At 41.4% G+C, this 24,570-nt stretch overlaps 1 protein-coding gene across 1 annotated transcript in view; it reads left to right on the forward strand.

Moving 5' to 3' along the window:
• The first annotated feature begins 580 nt into the window (after positions 1 to 580).
• Positions 581 to 24,570, forward strand: part of prr12b (proline rich 12b) — a 60,312-nt gene continuing 36,322 nt past the window's right edge. The window contains 2 exon segments of the mRNA XM_084370938.1: positions 581 to 756; positions 23,254 to 23,411. Of these exon segments, the coding sequence (XP_084227064.1) occupies positions 674 to 756; positions 23,254 to 23,411 (241 nt within the window). The 5' untranslated portion in view covers positions 581 to 673.

Genomic DNA, 24,570 nt, shown 5'->3' on the forward strand with positions numbered 1-24,570 from the left:
TGTTGTATCTGTTGAGTCGTTGAGCGAAGTACATGGATGTATACGTATACACTTGTGCCTGTCAACACATATTCTTCACATGTTGCAACTTGTGTTTGTTATTCATCACAACTGTTTATTTTAGCATATAGCATTATGGCCACAGCTGGCCACAGAATCTGAGCTCTTGCACTAGACTCAATTTTTACTGTCTTCCACACTGCTACACCACACTGCTATGCATGACAGTGTTTGTGTATGTGCACGTGTGCGCGATGGAGGGAAGGATAGGAGGAACACAAGCCCAGTCATTCCTCTTAAAAATGGCGTCTTGTGAACGAAATGAGTGAAAGTAACTGTGTAATGAGTGAGCATCAGTAGCACAGTTGTAGGAGCTGGATCAATATGAATTATTATGAGCTTATTAAAGCTGCTTGAGAACGTTGAGCATCTGTTCTATGGCTCAACAGCGTATCACAGGAGACAATAGACAGTGAAGTATAGGGAGAGGAGACGAGGGAGGAGGTTCTCCTGGCTGCTGTGACCCCCCTCCCCTCCTCCCTATCTGGCTCCCTCTCCTTCCCGAGTCTACAGGCTCGTCGAGCGGAGAAATAAACTGAAGCAAGCACAGAGAAGACATTACTCCCTCCCCTCCCCCTCGCTATCTGCCCATCATCATCCAGCCCTTTATTTCATGGAGAGGAATTATCCCGCTGCAGGCGTCGAGGATCTAGGGGCTGGGACCGGATGGAATTACGACAGATCGGCCAAAGCAAGGTAAGCTTCGGTGTGCAAAGCATGGGCGCCCATATGCTCTTCTGGATGCACCGGTGTGCTTAAACTGGCGATAACAATGGCACATCGCTGCCTGAACCTCTGCATTCAGCCAGGCTGCATGATGCTGCCACATAGTAACCACCTTCCCAGAAATGCATGGAATGCGATGGAAGGTTAATAGTGGTATGGAGAGAGAGTACAGGGGACAAACTAGGCGGAGGGGTTGATGGAAGCTGAGTCTGTTATAAAATAAAAAAATTAAAAAAACCCCCTGAAAGATCACTTCTAGGTTCCAGCATTGCCTTGTCTCCACTGCAGCTTCGTCTTGCTTTTGACTTAATAAATGCATGACAGGGGCACTCGCAGGTTGGTCGAAGAGGTTGATTTGTACAGTCCTAATTGGCTATGTCCTACAATTTAAAGCAATGCGATGCACTGAGCTGCTGCCTGCCACTTAGCAAAGAGAAATAAGTCCTGCATTCCATTAAATAGGAAAAGAAAACTTCATGCTTCTGCGTGTTTTACCAAGGCTAGCTACTTAGTTTACTTCGAAGTCTTCATTTAAAAATTGTCAAATTACAATACAACTGTAACCGTAGCTAACTGAGGTACCAGTAGCTGCATAAATGTATTTACAGAAATGTGTGAAATGTGGGTGAGGCTATGAATGAACTTGTTTGGCTCAGAGGTAACAGTCTCCCTTAGTAAACATTACTGTACAAGACTGTTACGTGACTGACAGACGTGCCCCGACTGTCATTGATTCAAACGTCAGTTAATTAAAGTTGACGTTTATAACGTGATGTTAATTAACATTAGCCGCTACTACGTTAACATTAGGGTGCTTGACAGACAGTGACTGCATCTGTACTGCAGTTCCCTTGTATTCAAATCAAACTGGCAACACAGCCTGCAATACAACGAACGTTAGCAAAAAGTCAAATTATTTAGTAGGACAGGTAACGTGGTCTAACATGCAAGCAAACTCCAAAATTATGACCGACTCACTCGGTGTGTCCAAGCTGCCACTGTTAATAAATGACAGATACAATGGGTTTTCCTTGAGCGTCAGTGTGTTGGGATTGTGGCCTGGAGACATGCTAAAGTTAGCTAGCTCCCCTTAGCTTTGCTCCATGTATGCGGTTGCCTTGACAACCACATCAGTCTTCCGCGAGACTCCAGTGGATGGAGTTCCATCTCTGAAACAAATGCCAATAGAGTTGTATGCATGATGCTTTTCTTTGTACTAAAAACAGAAAAAAATGTGACACTGATGATGTAATTGTTCGTCCTGCTCTGGCTAAGGTAAAGATGTTGTCAAAATGTGCATATTCTTGATTTTTTAATTGATTACCACGAAGTTGGATTTGATCCAGGTATTCTGCCACAAAGTCCAACTTGAGCCAGTCTACTGCAGCACTTTTTTCATTAGCAAATAAATGTACAAAATGTATTAAAACACAAAATGTACACATCAACATATAACAGATTAGCAAACATTAACCAATATTTCTAATTTGCTTATGGTTGACCAACACACACCATAAAAACAAAGGTATTTAATTAACAACAATGAGAAAAAAACACGCATATACCCAGATTTAAGAGCATGCTTTGGACTTTTATGGGATGTATGACTAAACCATTAATTGAATTGTCAATGGTGTTTCCTGTTGTTTCGACTAATCAGTAGTAATTGTTTTAGTAGAGGAATACAGTGAGTTATTATACAAACACTGGTGACAATTACAACTGTTGTGATGAGAATTTTGTACTACATGTAGAGGAATGTGAATTGATGTTACACAGCCCTCTTGAGAGAGACTGTTAAATGTGAACTGTGACCTGTAGCTTGTGACCTCTTGATATGACCTTGTTTTATTACTTGTTTTTTGTCTGTTTTATGACCTAAGTAAGGTATCAAGAATCACTGAAGGTAAACACTCTCCTCTCTGTAGGAGGGCTTGAATGAGCATCTATTATAGTGATAACACACCCAGAGTGTGAGAGAGAGAGATAAATACCCTGATTCCCTCCTTAGAAAGTCAGTCTTCACTTTGTAACTGATCTGCGTGTTGCTCTGTGAATGCTCCTCTTGTACAAGATTAAAACCCGTTTGAACTTTGAGCTGACTCCGATCTCCTTCCTCCAGTTCTAAATTAACGCAGAATTATTTTAACAAACTTTGGCGCAACAACGTGGGGCCCCAATATCTGTCTCTCTCTCCACACCAGAGGACCTGAAGACCTTGCAAGGCAGAGTTAAAAAACTCTTGGAAAGACCTCCACCGCAGGGCTCCTAAAGCCTCGTTTGGTAAGGGAGGCCAGGTCCCCTGGCGAGTGGGACAGTGACGGGGTTAACCAGAGGGGAGACGGACCAGCCAGGCAAACATTGAGTCAGGGGCTCAATTCACCAAAAAGAGTAAGAATTCATTTCTTCATTTCTTGGGAGATCAGGGATCTCTTATAATTTGGATATAAAAAAAGATAATCTAGTCAGGGACTAGGGAGAGCAGGTATCTCTTAATTGGATAAATGAATAAATACATTTTTTTAAAAATCAAGTCAGGGACTTGGGAGAGCAGGTATCTCTTAATTGGAAAAAGCAAGTCAGGGACTTGGGAGACCAAATTATCTCTTAGAAAACTGTCTTTGGAAGGACAAAGTTTAAATTAATCCCTTAAGCCTGAGTAAACAAAAACACGTCAGGGTTAGAGTCCCCACAGAAAAAAGTGAGGGTTAGAGTCCCCACAGGAAAAGAAATGAAAAGACCGGTAGAATAAAATATAACGTTAAAATAAAAATACATTTAAAAAAAGAGGGATCAAAATGGGAAATAGTAATAGTTGTTGTAAATGTTGTTGTGAACCTGATGAGGTTCAATATGAAGGAGATGTAAAACGAATGGGTCAAAAGGCACAGGACAATGTAAAATATATAAAAAGGTGGGAAAAAAAGTATGGGTTTAGAGGAAAGGTACAGGTAGATGAGTGCAGAGATCTGGTAGAAGACATAGAGTAGACATAAAGTCAAAGGGAAGTAAGAAGAGACAGAACAAAGAAGGATACACGCAGGCAAAGGCATGGTTAAATGAGGCAGAAGCAAGAAAGAGAGGAATGCAGAAGCAGAAAGAAAAGGAAGTGAGAACGTAAAGAAGAAAGGGAGAAAAGAGAAGTTGAAGAAAGGAAAAGTCAGGTAGAAAAAGAGAAAAAGGAAACGGAAAAAGATTCAGGAGGTAATAAACTTTATCCTGTTTTGTACTTCAACCGAGATAAACAGGAAGATGACGATTATGTGCCCCTGGGTCTCCATCCCGTTCCTCCGCCGTACCTCAACCTTCAACTACCACCACCTCCTGCCGCAGCCGCAGCTCCAATTCCTCCCCCTCCCTCTCCCTCTGCACCTACTCTCTCCGCTCCTACACCGACAGAAAGGGCCTTAGGAAGTCCAAAGACAACAAGGTCGGGAAATTGGTATGATTCTTATAACCCTTTTCCCATGCCTATACTCTCTCCTCCAAAGGAGTCAGTGAGTTTAAATGATGACATAGAAGAATCGTATCCGCTGATAGAAATGCCTAACCCGAGAGCTGGGGATGGGCAAGATGCAACAATTAGAGTGAATAGAGCATGGACAGAGGGTGACGTGAAAGACGCAGCATGCGGCGTTCCGCACCCGAGGGAAAACACAGGAGAGTTTAGAGAACAATTTGAAAGATTGTGTGAAAGTTTCCAGTTGAACACCTTAGAGACAGAAAGAATACTAAGGTGCATGGTAAAGCAAGATTGGTGTTTGATTAAAGGAGCATGGGATCCATTCCGTAATAATACTACCATACCACATGGAGATCCTCAATGGACTGTCCGAGTTAATGCTTTGGTCCAAAGAATAATAACTCATTACCAGGGAAGAGCAGATTATAGCAAAATAGCACGGTGTGTACAAGATACAGATGAAGGTGTGTTAATCTACCTAGAGAGACTGAAAATAGTGTTTGCAGCAAACAGCGGTATGCAACAGGATAATGCTGACAATGGTCCCTACAATATGCAGTTAAAAAATGCATTCCTGAATGGAATGAAGCCAGAGATCTCACAGTTTGTAAAGAAACACCTAATAGGTGTTGGAGCAGCTGGTATACAAGCCGACCATGCAGTACATGCAGAGAACGTACTGAGAGAAAAGAAAGCCAAGAAAGGTGGAATAAAGGCAGGTGAAGTATTTGTCATGGATGATGATGATGATCAAAATTATGCTAATACATTTGCTGATGTGTATTTTCGAGGTAATGTCAAACGTGGAGGCTGGAGAGGAAGAGGAAGAGGAGGAGGACGGGGAGGATGGAGAATTGAAGGAGATGAGAGCTGCTATAATTGTGGCAAATATGGACCTTGGACTCGAGAATGTACAGTTCCAAGGGACAGAGGTCAAGGAGGCTGGTGGGAGGAGGAGGGACACCCAGACGAGAGAATGATTTATCGGCATGACTAGCCAACAAACCAGGTCATGCACAAACACACACACACATCGAGACACAGAAGATGAGGAAGAAGTATGCTCGCTAGAAAGTGGTGAAGTATCTTTGAGCATGAATAAAAAACCTGATAGTCACCTTGTTAGTTGATAGTCATGAAACTTGTTTCCTATGCGACACAGGAGCATGCAGAACAAAATAGTTTTTATGTCACCAGTACGACATCTTAAGTTGCATGACTATTCTACTGTTGCAGCCACATCTCACTATAGAGAGATGTACTACATTGAATCCATCAACCTTGCTGCCAAATGAAGCAGATGGAATAGCACATGATTGTGTAGGAGAAACTAGTGCTAGAGTAGTCACCAAGACCAGCGTGGTGAGGATGCTTATATTTTGTTTTAGGGGTAACATTGTAGTAAAAAGCTTTTGAACTTATGTTATTCTTATAACTTCTGTGCCTTGATGAATGGAGTACCTGTGTGTGGTTGCCGAGGCAGCGGAACCGTGAGAGAGTTTCCCTATCTAGAAGGATAATGGTAAACTAGAATGTTTTGAACTGCCTGATAGGGTTTTCACTCTCACACTCCACAAAATGTATGTAATAATTATGCTTAAAATCAGCATAAACAGGAGGGATATGTGATGAGAATTTTGTTCTACATGTAGAAGAAGGTGAATTGATGTTACACAGCCCTCTTGAGAGAGACTGTTAAATGTGAACTGTGACCTGTAGTTTGTGACCTCTTGATATGACCTTGTTTTATTACTTGTTTTTTGTCTGTTTTATGACCTAAGTAAGGTATCAAGAATCACTGAAGGTAAACACTCTCCTCTCTGTAGGAGGGCTTGAATGAGCAGCTGTTATAGTGATAACACACCCAGAGTGTGAGAGAGAGAGATAAATACCCTGATTTCCTCCTTAGAAAGTCAGTCTTCACTTTGTAACTGATCTGCGTGTTGCTCTGTGAATGCTCCTCATGTACAAGATTAAAACCCTTGTTTGAACTATTAAAATCGTCACGTCTTGCTGTATCTTCCAAGAGACCATTCAGATAAAAGTTAATTTACAACATTTGCTGACTTCAGTAATTCATCCCTCTCATCTTTTTACATCACAGAGCTGTATTGAATAAGACACCCTCTTACAAGCTTAAAAGACATTCCAGGTTATCTAATGTCATCAATACAACCCTCAATAAATTCCAAAAATCACTTCATTACTGTTCTCTTTTGTGCTTGGTAAGTTAAAACTATGTAATTTATAAAAAATTATAGCTGGTTCACCTGAGAAAAACACGAGACAGGAGACATGAGAAAAAAAATCTATTGTGGAGTAAGTTGTACGTGGGTGAGAGAAGAAAGTAGTCTTTTCCTTAAATGAAATAATTTATCACCTGCAAATATCACCAGCAAATATAAGTCCCTAACTTTTTAAATTTGCTATATTTATCTCTGCCAAGGGGTTATGTTTTCTCCTGTGTCCATTTGTTGGTTGGTTGCTTGTTTTTTCAGCAAGATTGCACAAAAACTACTGGAAGGATTTCCACAAAACCCCCATTAAACATTGGTGCTGATCGGGACAAAGGGACGGATTTAGGAATTTTTGCTACCTTCTTTAACTTTGTGAGAGATGAGTTGTTTTCTATATTTTTGTTAATTTCTCATGGAAAAATGCATGGATCATGATGAAAATTTTTTATTTTTTAGGTATTTTAGGTATACATATTTATGTGGCTGATATCTATAAATGAGTACAATTTGATGTGGATCCTAGATCTGGAAAAATGCTGGTGGTGATAAGTTGGGGTATACAGTATATAGTCATGGTCAAAAGTTCACATCGACTTGTATGTATATCACAGCAGTCTTGAGTTTCCAATGATTACAACAACTCTATTTTTTTCTGTAATGTAATAGAACACACTACTTTTACACAAAAAACATTCATGTGTTTGGTTCAATAATGAATATTAATAAATAGGTCTTCTGAAAATGTGACCAAATCTGCTGGGTCAAAAATATACACAGTTATCCTAATATTTGACTAAATGTCCCTTGGCCATTTCCCCCTCAATTAGGCACTCCTGATAGCCACAGACAAGCTTAATTTTTAACAAATCCTCTTGGCAGAATTGGTGTTCAGCTCTGTGTTCAGCTAAATTTGTTAGCCTCCTGGCAAAGCAAAGTCCACACATTCTGGATTGGGAAGGCCATTCCAAAACTTAAATTCTAGCGTGATTTAGCCATTCCTTTACCACATTGATGTGTATTTGAGATCATGGTCCTGTCCAAAGACATGCAAAAAAAGTTATGTTAATTGTCGCCCAATGTCAGGTCCCCCGTGACCCTGAAAAGGATAAGCAGTTTCAGATAATGGATGGATGGATGGATGGATGGATGGATGGATGGAAGTCCTGTTGGAAAGCCCAACTGCACCCAAGACCCAATCTTCTGGCTGATGATTTAGGTTTTCCAGAAGAATTTGAAGATAATCCTCCTTCTTCATTTAATCAATTTACTGTCTTTAGAGCACCAGATCCACTGGCAGCAAAACAGCCATCGAGCTTTATAGGATAACTACCGTTTTTTACAACCTGGACCTTATTTCTAGCAAAAAATATGATCATTTACTCACCCAGATAACTTTGGTGTCATTTGAAGTCGTTTGGACGAAATTAGATAATCCATATAATGCGAGTGACGGGGCACTGACACACAGCCTCTATATAACACATTATCTGCCAGGAAACTAGTTCATTTCACCAATATTTTGTCATGATACACTAGTGCTATTCCCCTCTGAGTCTGGGCTCGTCTGTTATCAATTATTCAAATTGTCTCGTAAGCACAGAGGAGCGAGAAAAGATAATCTTATTGATAGTTATTTTCTCTTGTCATTATTTGCATGTTTGGTATGGAGATAATTTAAACGTAGCGTAAAATAATCAAGGTACATTACATTAATACTGTGACGAATAGGTTACTGACCATTAGGGGTGTCACGATCTTGATTGTAAGTCGGATATCGATCGAAATGACGTCATAATCTCAACCTTCGAAATCAAAGGTGGAATCGAGGATTTAGCCACGCCCCCAGTATTACGTCCAGCAGGCATGCCAAGAGGAAAAAAACAAAAACATCATGTTGTAGTGCGGCGAGTTAATGTTACTTCCTCTAACCTGAAGCTGCAGCCAATGAAAAGACACCAAGGCAACTGCTGATATAGGGGACACATAAATTGAACTTGAACCCCTTCCTGCTTCTCTGAAATCACTGGTGTGGAAATGTTTGGCATTCCAGGTGAGTTATGTCAACAACATTCACGCAAACCACAGTTTGTAAGCTATGTTATGTGCATGTAGCATACGCTTCCACAGGCAACACAACAAATATGGCAGGACATCTCCGCAGGCATCATAAAGAAGTAGAAATTAACTGAGAAAACTACAGCATTGGCACAGCCAACCCTTCCATACTCATTAAGAGCTATGCTTCCACAAAATTCAACTCGCACTAAAGCAATAACTAGTGCTATAGGGGTATTGTAGCATAAGACATACAACCTTATTCAGTGGTGGAAAACCCTAGATGTAAGCACTTAAAGCTGGAGTTTGTAGAATATGTGAAAAACGCATGAGACTGGGATGGAAACAACTGTGCTCCCCCCTCCCCTCCCTGTTTCGACTCTGTAGCTCCACACTTTCACTTTCCACTCTCGTGGATGCGCGCTAGCGCTATGAATATTCACGTCGGAGCTTTTATGTCATACACTTGCCGTGGCCGAATTACAGGTAAGAAAGTACTTTACCTTTCTCTCGTGAACAAATTGAACGCATGAACAAACAAACATTACTTTTGCATCGTTTAGAAGACCGATAGAAACCGACAACAATTATTTCTTGCTAACGTCTCAGCATGTCTGGCACTAATAATGCTATGATATTTGTCATACTGACATGATACTTATACAGCACCGCAACCTGAAAATAAATAACTGTCACATCCATATCTACACGGCACACGTCCTCTGTATGTCGTGTATATATAACCCTACTGACATTACATTTGACGTTGACTTTGGCTCTGACTTGCTTGTAGCTGTCATGAGCCTTTGGCTACGGTGAGCATAAAGCTAATCAACTCACAACATTACTCATCAATTGTGACCACAAACCGCCTGCTTTATTAGATTCACAGTCATTTCAACTACACAGCCAATTACTACCACACATTTAGATTATCAGCTACGTAAAACTTGTATTGGAGGCTCACCTGTCCAGGAGAAGAACAGCAAGCTCAGCATCCAACTTCAGCCCGATGCTTACGCTAAGCTCTCTCCACCTTGGATATGCTTGTCCAATGTTTACACGCGATTTATTCCGTCTATTGTCACTCTCCCTCTTAGACTCTCGTTTCTCTACATCGGTCTTCCTTTTTTTGGCTTGCTTAGCCGTGTACGCCTTTGTTGGTAATGCCGGGATAGTGGCTTTTCCTGCCTGGACGTCCTCCGTTGCATCTTTACCACCGATGGAAGGTGATTGGCATCGACTTTGGTCGAGCAACCAATAGGAACGCCCAAAACAGCTTGCTTTGTAAAATTAACTGTGATTGGCTGAACACTGCCGTCACGGCACTGATTTTTTAAAGCCTGAATACAGAGCCAAGAGGAGACACAGAAGTCCAGTGTTCTGTCATAACACTATGATTTACAATATGCTGAAAGGTTATTACTGATTTTTGACCAAATGACGCTAGAAATAACTTACACACTCCAGCTTGGCGAGTTTGAGAAAGTGAAAGCGCAAAGTGAAATTCGACCCTTTGGAATTAGAAGTGTTGGTAGAGGAAGCGAATAAACATTTCAGTGAGCTGCAGCAAAGGAATCTGACGGTCGTGAAGTGAAAAGGAGATACCAAAACATCAGAAGAACAACAAAAGAAAAATTGGCGTATAATAATATAAATATAATAATAATAGTAAACTTGCAAGGAGTTTTGTTATTGCAGGTATTTTGTGACTCCTTCTCGTAGCTGGCTCCAAATCCGCTCTGAGTTCCTCCAACAGCTCCAAAATGGCAAGTCTGGATAGGCCATATGTTCTAATGATAGTTTCCTCATTCATCCCAAAGATGTTCACACGAGGGTGAAAAATGCGTTCTCGGCGTCTCATTCCATTGTTTCGGCGTCTCCTTCTTGCAACAATAACGGCAGCCATGTGTGCGCAATTACGCATACAAACCATTTGCACCTCCCTTTGAGACGTGTTAGATATGGATGCAGTTTCATTTGGCAAAATTGCCTTCAGGTTTGATAAATCACTTTGTGTGTGCTAAATTAATATATTTGCATTTTCTCCACCCACAACACGCACAATTCCATATCAAAGCCATATCGTGTGTCACCATCAAAGCTTCAGGTAATTAAAGAGTACCTGGAGGAAATGTTGGAAAAAGACACCATAGAGTCATCTATATCTCCATCTGCTGCTTCAGTGGTCTTGGTGCCTAAAAAATCTGACCTAAAACCTAGGTTCTGTGTGGACTACAGGAAAATGAATACAGCTACTTACACAGATGCCTATCCCTTAACAAACATCAAGGAAATATTGGAATCGTTGGCTGTAGCTGTGGTGTTCACTACCTTGGACCTCAATAGCAGCTTCTGGCAAGTCCAAATGGACAGAGACAGCCGCGGCTGATAGAGCTAGTCCTTGGGGACCCATGGGGAAAAACCTGTTTTGTGTATTTGGATGACATTTGAACTGCTATGACATCCAAGCAGTACTTGACAAGCTATGAGAGGCTAATCTTATTGTGAACATGAAAAAGAGCCAGTTCTTCCATACCTCACTGAAGTTTTTGGGCCACATTGTTTCTTCTGAGTGGAAGTTGACACTGAGAAGACAACGACCATACAGGACTTCCCTGTCCCTCAGAACCTCAAAGAGCTTCAAAGGTTTCTTGGGATGCTGGATGGGACCATCGCTTCATGCCCGGATGCTCCACTCCTGTGGACTGATGTTCCTGATATCACCAAGTAATTAACAGCCCAGGATCAATGTCAAAGTTAGGGTTAGAGGTTAGGGTTACAGCACTCCTGGGCGAACAACTTTGACATTGATCCTGGGCTGTTAATTACTTGGTGATATCAGATCGTGCCCTGTGGACTCATGCACCGCTGAGTTAAAGCTCTGGTCTACGATTTGAAAGGTTTGAAAAAAGCTGGTACTGGGATAACAAGGAGAAAGCTAACAAGAGACCAAGAGACTAACAGATGCTGCTGTTAGCTTTAATCATAACAATCGCTCTCACATTGTGGCTGAAAACTAAACCTGCATGAGCCTTGGACCAGCTGTGTCCCAGCTGTTGTCTGAGTAGCACCATGACACAAACGTGCCGTAATCTCTTGTTTATGATCGATAAGACACACAAATACACACATCGTAACGCATGAATGATAATCCATCATATTGATTTAGCAAAGGCTTCGTTGAAAACAAATAGGACAAGACCGGGAGGAGGGTTAGCAAAACAGTTGAGTAGTGACCAGGCAAGAGGTTGTTATGGAGAAATAAATCCGGACAGGATGAATGAAACCCCAACGCGAAGTGGAGGGTTTCATTTATTTTCCACTTGCTGCTTCATTTAGCTGCCACGAGCAAATAAATAGGCTGATTTAGTGTAAACATGATAGCAATGTTAGCTTGTTTTTAACTTACAAGGCTAACGTCTCTGTCGAACAAATAAACAAGTGTTGACAATACTGCAGAGACAGAAATTGTCTTGACACCGTCTAATAACACAGAAACAAACTAACGGCAGCTTCACAGTTGTAAGCCAGCACCGGCATGAAAGTTATCTGTGTCACAACATCCACAATAAAGACAAAAGATTACCTGTTCAACAGAAACTCCGCTGTATCAGCATCGGGTCCATATCTTCACGGACCTTTTGCCACCGTTCAAATGATGACCCAATGTTTATTCGAGTTTGAGCCCTCTTTATTTCACATCTCCACTTTGTGTCTTTTCAGTGACAGACTTTCTTTCTTTGACTCTTTGTCAGTGGGGCGAGCAGAGGCAACTGCTCAGGGCCAAACAAACCTCTTGTCCGCTTGTAGTTTCAAATGCGGAAGTGGGTCGGGACGAGACGTGACCAGAAGCAGGAGAGTGAGCGAGGGGATTGGATTGGAAAATTGATCCAATAGGAGCCATGCGGCCCGCATGGCTCCTATTGGATCAATTTCTTTTCAGTTTTGCAGGCGCTAGAGAGAATGAATTTATTTGGTTCCTTTTACTCTTCACATTGTGTAGGTCGTACTATTGGACCATAACCACCATCTAAATAATGTTAATGATAATGATCAATCTTTCAAATCGTAGACCATAGCTTTAAGTTAAATAAAAGTTTGACAACTGAGGGGGACACAAGGAAGGAATGAAGTGTCACCTCTGATGACATCACACGTCACCTCCCAGTCTCAAGACCCCAAAGGATGATCTTCACTCATCTTACCACAGTAGTTTCGTTTCACCTCTGGACACCACCTGGGACACACCTCTGCTGGCTTGACCCCCACCAAGGGGGGCCTCTGGCCCCCACCCAGACATCAGCTGCATAATGGCAGCTCAGGCATGCTTGGAGACAAGAAATTTCAGGCCAGTGGCCTGCTAAACCTTTATGTTCTGACCAAACAAAGTCAGGACTGAAGAAACTGAAGACTGCCTGCACGCTTTCCCAAAGGGTGAATGTACATTTCACAGATCGGTCACTGAACGCATTCAGATTTTTGCTAATGCTTTACTTAAATTACAATGCATTTTTTATTTTGGTTTATTTTTATTATTGAATGGACTAGGCTGTTATCTCGGTGGACGAATAATTAGCCGGTTGCTTAATAACTCTTATCAGCACCATATTATTACTAAAAATTTTGAGCTATAATTTTAATCAAAGACCATTGTCTTTTATATGATTAAAATAATCTATTTGGGTTTCTTTATAAAAGAGTTGATTATTTTCCTTAATCTACATTTTGGAGGAAATGTAGGATGGCAAAGCCCCTGGAGCTGGTGCTAAAGAAACTGAAAAATATTTTGCATGTTTTTTACTATTAGTCCAGATGATATGCACCAAATGTAAGGTGAATTGTTCACTTTTTCATAAAAGAAATGTCTTTGTGTGTAGTTGATCTGTGTCATAGTCTGGTTTTCAGCAAATTTGTGGGCCTTATCTGGGTCTGTGTAGCTTACTGTTTACCTGCATGTTTCAGCAGTAGGCGAGCAGGATAAATCAGCCGGTAATCCACTTTCTTCTGCCGCAGGTTATTCTTTGTCTCATCAAACCTCCGCCTTTTCTGTTGAAGTTCAAATGAGTAGTCGGGGTAGAGTCGGATGATGTTGTTTTCATGTCACAGCGTGCCCCACTGTCGGGCCAGTGTCAAATCCTGTTCTTTATTCTGGTATTGCTATAGGAATTGTATTATTAAGGCTGGGATGATTGACTTGGCTTTGGCCTTGGAGCTAGCGTCCTGTGGGCACACTCGAGCCCTATTCTATTTGGAAAGTTGTCGGTCCCCAAGAACTTTTGCAGCAGATTTTCGACAAATTTGGTGGGGATGTTTCCTTCCAATCCCTCTGGTAGTCCTGTCAACCACAGAATACATCTCCTGGAGCAATTTTCCATGTCCTCCACCTTTGCTTTTAAATCCACCATCTGCTCAGCCTGAGGTTTCTTTGAAAGCATCTCCCCACTTCACACACAAGGGCTTCAGAGTATAAGCATCCCCAGTAGCGATGAATTTATATTTCATGTATTGTTGTTGTTTGGTTTAAGGCTGTTATTTTGTTCTGCCATCTTCACTGTCTTCATATTCAGTAGGCCTGTTTAACCATGTTAACTTCCATCCAGATGACACTGTCTGCCTTGCTTACAGAGGCTGCATGCAGATGCTGCACATTACACATTACACACACTACCCCTATGACAGAGAACTAATTCCTTTGTTGCTGCATAATTACAGTTTTATGAGATAAAAGTAGTGATATGTTCTGGTAATTAAAGGCACACGTTTGTAAGAAATTAATACAACTTAAAAGTGCAATGGCTGGACCCCGCACTGATGATAAATTTGTTCATCATGGGTTTCAAAATTGACTCTGAACTGAACTGAAGAGCCCAGAGACCCAGTTTTGAGCTACTATTGGTCAGGACGAAGGACCACTCCCTGACCAGGTTATCAAAACTCCAGCTCCCTCTTTGCTCTCTCTCTTCTCCCACTGGGGCTGCCTTGCTCCCCAGCTCTTTCTCCTGAACCCTCTTGGGCTCAACAGCTGCCAGCTGTTGGTCCAGCAGGCCCACAGAACTTCTCTCCTAAGCAGCATTGTGAGGACCTACTAGGACTCAAGGTCAGTTAGCACCAGCAGCTGTGACACAAAGCTTGGCAGCTAACTCCACAAGCAGGGGAACATGAGGCAAGTTAGTACAGAGCTAACTTAGCAAGGAACAAGAGGAGCAAAAGGTTTCCTCCAGTCCACTCTGTGTCGGTGGTGTTGTAGTTCTCTGTGGACAGCCATTTTGTTTGTAGTTTTTGTTTGTCCATGCCATGCAGCCTGGCATTTTGGAACCTCTTGCTCCCCAGACACACACACACACACACACACACACACACACACACACACACACACACACACACATCATTTACAAATACAGTACATTGTGTTTGTTGTTTGTGTTAAATAAAGGCTTTTGAACCTACATGCTGTCTATTTAATATTGGACAATTCAACTAAAATAAACGCTTCACTTTGGTTGGTAAAGCGGATTGTAAAGCATTATAGGACTTAACTGTAGTAATATATTACTGAAATATTATTAGTAACGCGTTTATTACTCTGTTACTGCTAAAAGAAACATATTACTATAACGTGTTGCATTTGGAACGCGTTACCCCCAACCCTGCAGTTCAGTACCTTTTATGAGACTGAATTATTGAATTGATTATCATTTCCCTTCTTCAAGTGTGGCGTTATTATCATCTAATACAATAAATAATTATCCCCTTATACACCCCTTGGGTGTTGCAAGGAGACAAACACTCAACACTACCGCAAAGAGCCACATAATCCTTATAGATACTCATTGGTGGTGCTTCCAGGGTGACTTTTAATGCAATTGGCAACATTCATGGGTGGGAAGCTATAGAGATTTTGTCCTTGTCACAGAAGTGTTTGGTCAATCCACACTGTCTACACCCTAGTCAGGCCAAAATGATGTGATGTGAGTTATTTTGTGTTTATGTCATATGGAATGGATTGTAGTGAACTCAAGACAGTCATATGATGGATGATGCAGCCATGTGAACGTTAAAAATACGGAGCATCCCCAATAAGACACTATACCCATAAAAGACTTAACTTTGATTTAGAGCCTCATTGTGCACAATGATGAGAGAGCCCAACCGTTACTTTATTATTGGGGCCAATACTGATACCGATAACAGGGTGTAAAACCTGATATCGATATATCAGCTGCCATACACACATTTTTTACAGTGGTCGCTCAAATGTGGCTATCAAACATGTGACTTAAATATGTAATGGAGACAAGATATACTACAATTTGAACAATAAACCTAATTGTCTAAAAAGCCATTAGTGCACTGAAACAGTAAACTTTGCTCAGAATTTAATGATTATAAATGACCTTTTTTCTGCATAAAATAAAGTTTTAATATTGGTGCATATTGGCCAACATATATGTTGATATTGATGTTTATGTTTAATAAACAGTCCCCATTAGAATCTCTTTGATTTGCCTCTAGTCTTCCTGGGGTCCTGAACGTAAAAATGCAGTACAGACATGCAACAAGAAAGTACAAACTATTTTAAAATAGAAAACAATCAAGCAAACTATGCAGACACACTGCAAGAGGAATTAAGCATGAGGTGATAGTGGAGCACAAGCAGTGCAATTATGTTTAAGAAGACTCCTATTAATTGCCAATATAACATGAGAGACCATGTGTTTTTGATGCTAAGCTGGACAGGTAATTAGTACTAATGATGCTTTGCAATAAGAAAAGATTCAAAGACAATATCTGTTCAGCCATCAGCCATCTGCTGAAGGATTAAGAGTTTAAGATGTGGACATACCTTCAGGACTTTGTGACATAACTAGTTTTGAAAAAATCGCGATCCAGTAGTGTGATGTTGAACCTCAAGCAGCTCTGGCTTAGGAGAGTAGAACAGTAGTCCTTTCAATCAGAAGGTCAGTGGTCAAAGTATCCTTTGGCAAGATACTGAACCCCAAATTGCTCCCAGTGGCTCTCTTGTATGGTAGTCTCTGCCACCGGTGTGCAAATGCTGACCTGTGTTGAAAAGCAGTTTGAGTGGTCCCTAAGACTAGAAAGGTCCTATATAAGTACTTACACAAAATAAACTTTTGTTTTAGTGCCATGCCATACCAACAGACAACAGAGCAGCTTCTTTTCTCATGCTGTGAGGCTCCAGAATTCATGCTCAGAACTCCAACCACGATAAGCTGGAATCAGAAGCACTGACAGGCTTTACGAATAACTATAACAAATACACTATCTTGTCACTTTTGGTCTTATTTGCTACTGGAGGTCATATAGAGGTATCAGTATTAAATTGAGTCTTTTTCATAACCATACTACATTTCTTGTGGTATGTTTAAAATAGTTTTCAAGTTTAGCATCTAAAATTATTTTTCAGAAAACCCTTTGCAGTTAAGGCTTGAAGTTGGCATTTCATAATGACAGTTACTTCTACATATATGGCCTGAACATAGTATTAGCAACCATAGGGTCTGTGAGCTGCAGCTTTTGAATGCTTACAAAATAATCACCTTGTTTTGGTTCCAGTTATAATTACTAAATGTACTAATTTTTCTAGCCAGTAAAGTAGTTAAACTAAAAAAACTCTAGTAAAATGCTTCAGCGTTTAAAGGATGAACAAATGCTACCCCTACTAAAAAAAACTGCTTAGACCAGCTTAGGCTGGTTAAGCTGGTTTTAGCTGGTTTGATGGTTTGATGGTTTAGCTAGGTTTTGGTCAGCTGGTCAGGCTGGTCTTAGCTGGTCAGGCTGGTCTTAGCTGGTCAAGTCAAGCTGGTCAAGCTGGTCAGGCTGGACTTAGCTGGTCTAGCTGGTCAGGCTGGTCTTAACTGGTCGGGCTGGTCTTAGCTGGTCAAGCTGGTCAGGCTGGTCTTAGCTGGTCAAGCTGGTCTTAACTGGTCGGGCTGATCTTAGCTGGTCTAGATGGTCAGGCTGGTCTTAACTGGTCGGGCTGGTCAAGCTGGTCTTAACTGGTTGGGCTGGTCAAGCTGGTCAAGCTGGTCTTGCTTGGTCAGACTGGTCAGGATGGTGTAGAGTTAAAAGTTTCTATTATTCCCCCCAAAACAAGTAGAAAATGCCACCATTTCAGTTTGAATCTGAGTCTTTATTGTCTCCCTTGGGAGAAATTCATTTTGGACAGACAAGACTCCAGGAGCCACAAAATATACAGGTATATACAATCAACACCATAAACAGCACCTGCTCAACATTGAGCAGGTGCTGTGGATGTTCTGTATCAATGTCCATTCAAGTACTTCATCCTAAATCTCTACTACCCGGGTAGGTGAAGAGTGTGTGTGTCTTAAATGTTCTCAGAATGTGTGATTCAGATGATCTGGAGTCTTCAAGGTAGGTTCTGCGGCTGGCCACACCACATCTCCAACTCTCTCTCTCTCTCTCTCTCTCTCAGAATCGCTGGGCTGGGCTCGCCATCTTAATCGTCTCTCTCTCTCTCTCTGTCTCTCCATTTCTCTGACAGTTGATCAGACTAGCACAAAAAAACAACCTAAACAGAAAGTGCAAAGTTGTAAGGATCTTCATTTGATTCTGTCTCAGTTTCTTGTGAGAGCTCAACATTTTCTCAGCTCTAGGCATGAAATATATTACCAAATTTCAAGGAAACACATACACACACTAAAATGAATTACTATGAATTAGTTTAACCATAAATGTAACCAATTATTCATGAATTACCATCCACAACAGTATTATTTTTAACACACATAACTTATGCATCCTTTTTAACCTCTATTTGACTTATATCATCGATTTTTAGCTATTTTAATCCACCTCTCTAATATTTAACTCTTTAACATCAGATGAATTACAATTTTTATACTCAATAGTGTAATTTCTTGAATCAAACATGAAATATACCACACCTTAATGGCACTGTTACCCATTGCAGTGGCTATTAACACAAATGAGTAATTCACATGGCATAAAAAAGAAATGAAATGCAACATGTAAACTTAGCTTTTAACGATTAGCATGAGCTAAGCACAACAGTTGCTAATAAAGCAATTGGCCGCGTTTCCCGGATTCGTTAAGAAGCTCTTAAGTGCTAAGATCTTCTTAGGAGCGCTCTTAAGAACGCTGTGAAAGAAGGATGCGTTTCCCAGAGTCGCTCTTAGCTTAAGAAGATCTTTCACTAAGAAGGAAATGTAAGATCGAGCTGACCCACTCTTAACAGCCTTCTTAGCGACCAAATGCTCAGTGATCAAGCCGCGTCAGGGAAATTTATATCCTCCACTTTGCGAAATAATAAAACAATGCTCAATGTTGAAATGCGCTCATAGCTGCGGACCACTGGTGCAAGAAAAAAAAATAGAAAATGGTAGATGAAAAAAAACCTTTTTATTGAATTACACGTTTAACTTTTCCGCAACATCTGCATATATGAGTTTATGGTACTACACATAAAAAAACAACAACCCTGTGGCATTTCACAGATATCAAGGGAACAGATGTATTAAACTCAGCTGAACCTCATCCAGAGAGGCTTCACCTGCTACACTATATAAATGCGTTGCCAAAGTCCGCGCGTGTGAGAAACCACGGCTGCAATACAGCACATTCTCGCTGCGAACCAACAGCGTCGCCGTGCGCGAAGCCAGACGGTATACATAAATGCATACGTGCGTCAGCACTTCTCCCCACTGGACGTGCTGTCAGACCGGGCTGTCCAGGCAAAGTACCGGCTGCCCCGTGCGGAGATCCAAGGGCTGATCACTCTGTGCTGCACCTCCGGGCTGAGGCAGTGGGTTGCTCTCTGGATGTGTGGAGACACCAGAGTGATCAGCCGTTGGATCTCTTTGCCTGGACAGCCCGGTCTGACAGCACACACACACACACACACACACACACACACACATAAAGAGGTGGGTGATCGATCTGCCTGGCATCGATTGATTCAGCACAGCAGCAGCGCGGTGGACAGCTCCCACTAAGAGCTTCTTAAGAAGCTTCTTTGGCTTGATCTTAAGGTTCTCCTAAGAAGGCAGTTAAGAACGCATCTGGGAAACACCCGTATCTTAGCGCTCCTTCTTAGCCGAACCCTTCTTAAGAGCCTTCTTAAGTCCTTAAGAACGATCGAATCTGGGAAACGCGGCCATTATCAACTCGGGCTAGCGATTGGCATATCGCGGTTGCGATTAGCATTAGCATAAAGCTAGCGATGTTTTTTCAAGCAATAAACTACAATATAAAGTGCACGAAGGTCGTGGGGAAACATTGGAAAACATCTTATGACATCTATTAAGTAACGTAGACAAACTTAATGAGTTAATAGCAGGGCTGTACGTTAACTTTTTTAGCACATAGCACTAGTGCTACAGAGGCTGACAGTTTTTTAGCACAGGACCAGAGAGTTGTATCACACCCTAAAAATGCCCGTCACCTGGGGTCTCTTTAGGTCGTTTCGTGTTCTCAACGCGGACAGGTTGGAAAAATCTCTTCATGTCAGGGTTTCCCCCAGAAAACTTGTTAAGCCCGGTGGTAGGGTGGCCCACCAGCGGCCCACCGGTGCCCAAGCGTGTTTTTTTGTGTCAGGGGCCTGACCCTGACCATTGACTGATGGCAGGGCCCTATAGGTAACAGATTCATTAATGGAGTAGTAGAATTTAGAAGGAGTGATTCCATAAGGCTTTAAGATCAATGTTAAAAGTTGACTGGAAATTTGAAAATATGATCATTATCATGTGTTATTATAAGACATTTATGTAACACCAGGTCCTACAGATTGCACTCTTGAAATGTTTTTCAACCAACCACAAAAATAAATAATTAATAAAAACACTATTTAGATAAATAATATCAACTGTCTGCACTAAAAACTAAAAAACAACTGCCTGGTGTCTCCAGAGATTTTTTTTTTTTTTTCCTCAGAGATTTTTACAATCTGGAATCACGTAAACATGACCACGCGTCTTTTTCCGGTCAGTCGTCATGGAAACGTGACAATCACGGATCTACCAAAGATACTCTGTAATCTACTGTTTGGACCAGAGAAAACAAATGTGTGTAAACGCGAACCGTACGAGCTGAAAAATGAAACGCTGGGTAATTTTCACATCTGGTGAAAGCACCTCGGCTCACAGAAGTCCGGACCTCTGACGCTGCAGGGGACGACGTGCTAACAGCTAACAGCTACTAGCCTCTGCAGCAGCTGGTCGACGAGGTCGAGGTCGACTTGGTGCGTTCCACTCGGTCAGCTGGTGAAGCAGCGGTCTGATGAGCATGATGTCCGTGACATGTCCTGTTATGCGCGACGAAGTTGTGAGGTTGTCAGGTGATGAAAAAGACACCTGATCACGTGTTGATGGAGCACAAAAACTGATTTAAAAAAAATAAATAAACGATGCTTAGCCTGGCGGGGGGGCAAGTAAGACCTGGCGGCCCGCCAGGCTTAAAATACACTGGGGGAAACCCTGCATGTTGTTGAGTAACGTTAGCGCTAGCCACTGTGTGCCAACCCAGCCGTATGGGACAGGTGGAGTAAAAGCTGCGACTGTGAGGAATTGTGGGAATTGGCGTTCAATATACGAGACATAACATAAATCATTGACCACAGTTGACTCTAACTACCAGGAAGGATAGTCGTAGTACCATCGTTCTACTTTGGTTCTACACAGAAGGATTTTTTTTTTTTCAAACAAGATTTTTTTTTTTTTTTGTGGCTAAATCTGCCCATAGCACCCATGCTACAGGGCAGATTAATTCTTAGCACAGGCATGTTTTGATGTAGCATGTGCGACATATATGTCGCACTGTACAGCCCTGTTTTCCTCCGGTTACATGCTGCTATTCCGTCATGCCGGAATAGCGGGCGGACCCCTTTTCCTCCAGCCAGCTAGCGAACAACCAGCTAACAGTTTGCTAACTCACCAGAGGTTCATCAAGCATAAATTCTCATAAAGGGGGGTTTATCCTCCTCGGCTCACAGCTTATCAGGACGAAGCCTGGATCTGTCTGTGACTACGGAACTGCGTCACACGCAGGTGCAGACTTCTTCATGGATACCTGACTTAGGCTCACGGCAAAACACTGCCCCCTACAGGAGATGCACTGAGAGTGTCTAAATGACATATACAGGGCTAGTAACCCTTGTATTATGTTTGTTTCTCCCCCCTTACTTTGGTGTTCCCGGTCAAATTTGACCGGTCTGGTTTAACTGCTCTTAGATTAACACAAAAAACATCATTCAAACATAATCATCACCAAATTCTATTTAACACCTTTTAATGCAATAATGTATCCAACTAGTGGTGAACATGAATAACTGCAGTGAATATCCAAAGAATAGACACTGAAAATTATAATAATAATCAAAACAGAGACCAAATTCACAGAACATCAGAAAATCAACATGAATAGTCATCTCTCTCTCTCTCTCTCTCTGTCTCTTTCTGTGTGTGTGTGAGAGAGTGTGTGTGTGAGAGTGTGTGTGTCTGTGTGTTCGTGTGGTTGTGTGTGGGTGTGCATGGGGATGTTTTCCATCTATTGGATGAACATAATCTAGTATTAACCCTTTCATTTCCTGTGCCGGTCATTTTTGACCGGGAACACCACAGGTGTTACAAAGCTCATTAGTCCACTCAAAATTCAATGAAAGTGGTGATCAACAATTGTACATGTTCAAATGCCTAGTGTGTAGGATATCATAAGGCCTTGAGGCAATCAGAGGAAAAATATTTTTTTATGGTATTATGAAGTTGTAAATCAGTCAGATTTGATCCGAACACCACAAGAGGGTTAATGTGGGTTACACGTCTAAAACCGTCAACCAGCCTATTCAACCAGCTTCTACACCATCAACCAGCTAAGACCATCTAAAACCACCAATAGCCTGTTGAACCAGCTAAGACCATCTAAAACCACCAACCAGCTTAAACCACTAAGACCAGCTAAAACCATCAACCAGCCTATTGAACTAGCTAAAACCATCCACCACCCTATTCTACCAGCTAAGACCATCTAAAACCATCAACCAGCTAAAACCAATAAGACCAGCTAAAACCATCAACCAGCCTATTGAACCAGCTAAAACCATCCACCACCATATTCTACCAGCTAAGACCATCTAAAACCACCAACCAGCTAAAACCACTAAGACCAGCTAAAACCATCAACCAGCCTATTGAACTAGCTAAAACCATCCACCACCCTATTCTACCAGCTAAGACCATCTAAAACCATCAACCAGCTAAAACCAATAAGACCAGCTAAAACCATCAACCAGCCTATTGAACCAGCTAAAACCATCCACCACCATATTCTACCAGCTAAGACCATCTAAAACCATCAACCAGCTAAAACCACTAAGACCAGCTAAAACCATCAACCAGCTTGTTAAACCAGCTAAAACCATCAACCAGCTAAAACCACTAAGACCAGCTAAAACCATCCACCACCCTATTCTACCAGCTAAGACCAGCCAGTTTTACTAGCTAAAGCCATCAACCAGCCTAAGCTGGTCTAAGCTGTTTTTTTTTTATGCTGGTGGAAAAGATGCTACATGCTACATCTTGGTGGATGCTATAAACAGGTAAATGGACTCCCAGACTGTAGGCCCAACAGTCTGACCTGTCCAGTATAAAGCGGCTGACTTGTTGTCAATAAGTGTCCTTATGGAGTCAAACCTAATAACCTTGTGTTCCTCAGCGTTATGTATGGAAGCTCCAGGTCATCCCACCCAGACTCAGAACTGCTCCACCAGCAAGCCTATGGCACCCCACACCCCCTCCAGGGCTTTGCAACCAACCACCACACAGGAGGTTCCAGACAGGGTGGTGCCTGGGTTGGCGCCGGAGGCACACTTGGTAAGGACTCATTGGGATCTGTAAATACAGATGTAGAACTAGGTATTTCGAAAGTAACATATGTTGACTCTCGGCTTTAATTTAAGGATATGTCCTCTCCTACAATATATAAATAGTCCGGGTGTGAAATTTGTATTAATTACTATTTTTGTTTTTGAACTCTTCCAAAACACAGCCCTGTTGGCAACTCCTTGATTATCTGTAGACCAGAGTGAATGGTTGCCTGTTTGTAACTATACCCTGCTTCTTGACCACTGTCAGTCCCCTATAACCCTTCAAAAGGTTAAGCTGATATAGATAATGGATAGACACATTTTCAGCTAGAAAGTTTGATAATACCTTCCAATGAAGCTCACAATTCACAGTCTAATTTTGTTGTTTGAATCAGGTACTGGTAAAATGCTTACTTGTATCCACTTGTACCTAAATAATGGAAGAAAATAACACTATGGGAACAAGGGAGTAACAATAGTGCATGTTAAAGGAAAGGAAAAATAAATTAGGCGTAGTATTTTTATAAATACTGCCTGATGGGAAAAACGGTGTTAACAATAGTGATATTCTGTGGAACCTATACAGCAATAATGGTACAACATATTTATGACATGCTACCAAAACTGTTTGGATGCAGGAAGGTGACAAAAAGGCCATTGGGTGAACATTTCTCAAAACTCAGATGGAGGGGTCATTGAAATGCTGTTCATTTACCATTTACCTTTTATGAAAGGCTATTGGAGAACTTATAAAATATATGGGTTTTGTTCCGAAGATCCCTACAGAAGTACTCACCAATGCTGGGTGCAGTAATGTTTATTGTTTATTGTAGCAACATTTTGACTGGACAAAAATGATTATAAAATATTGTTAACTTTAACATTTGTCATTTAATGTTTAAATTTAACACTAATGCCTGTAGGTGTGATTGTATGAGCTGTTATAATGATTATTTTGCGGCTGATTCTACCACTTGGTGTTGACAAAGTCAGAATTATTAAAATCATAGTATCTTGACATTAAACTGTAACATCTTTTGTAATTGTCTGTTTTACACTGTCTCAGTTGTTAAGATACATTGTTACTGTAACAACATCAGGTCCAGTTTGCATCTTCTCTTATAGTTTTTACACTACAAAGACAATCCAATGATTCAGTTTGATCT

Source organism: Pagrus pagrus (genome assembly GCF_965226575.1).
Source record: "Pagrus pagrus genome assembly, chromosome: 13".
Classification (NCBI taxonomy): domain Eukaryota; kingdom Metazoa; phylum Chordata; class Actinopteri; order Spariformes; family Sparidae; genus Pagrus; species Pagrus pagrus.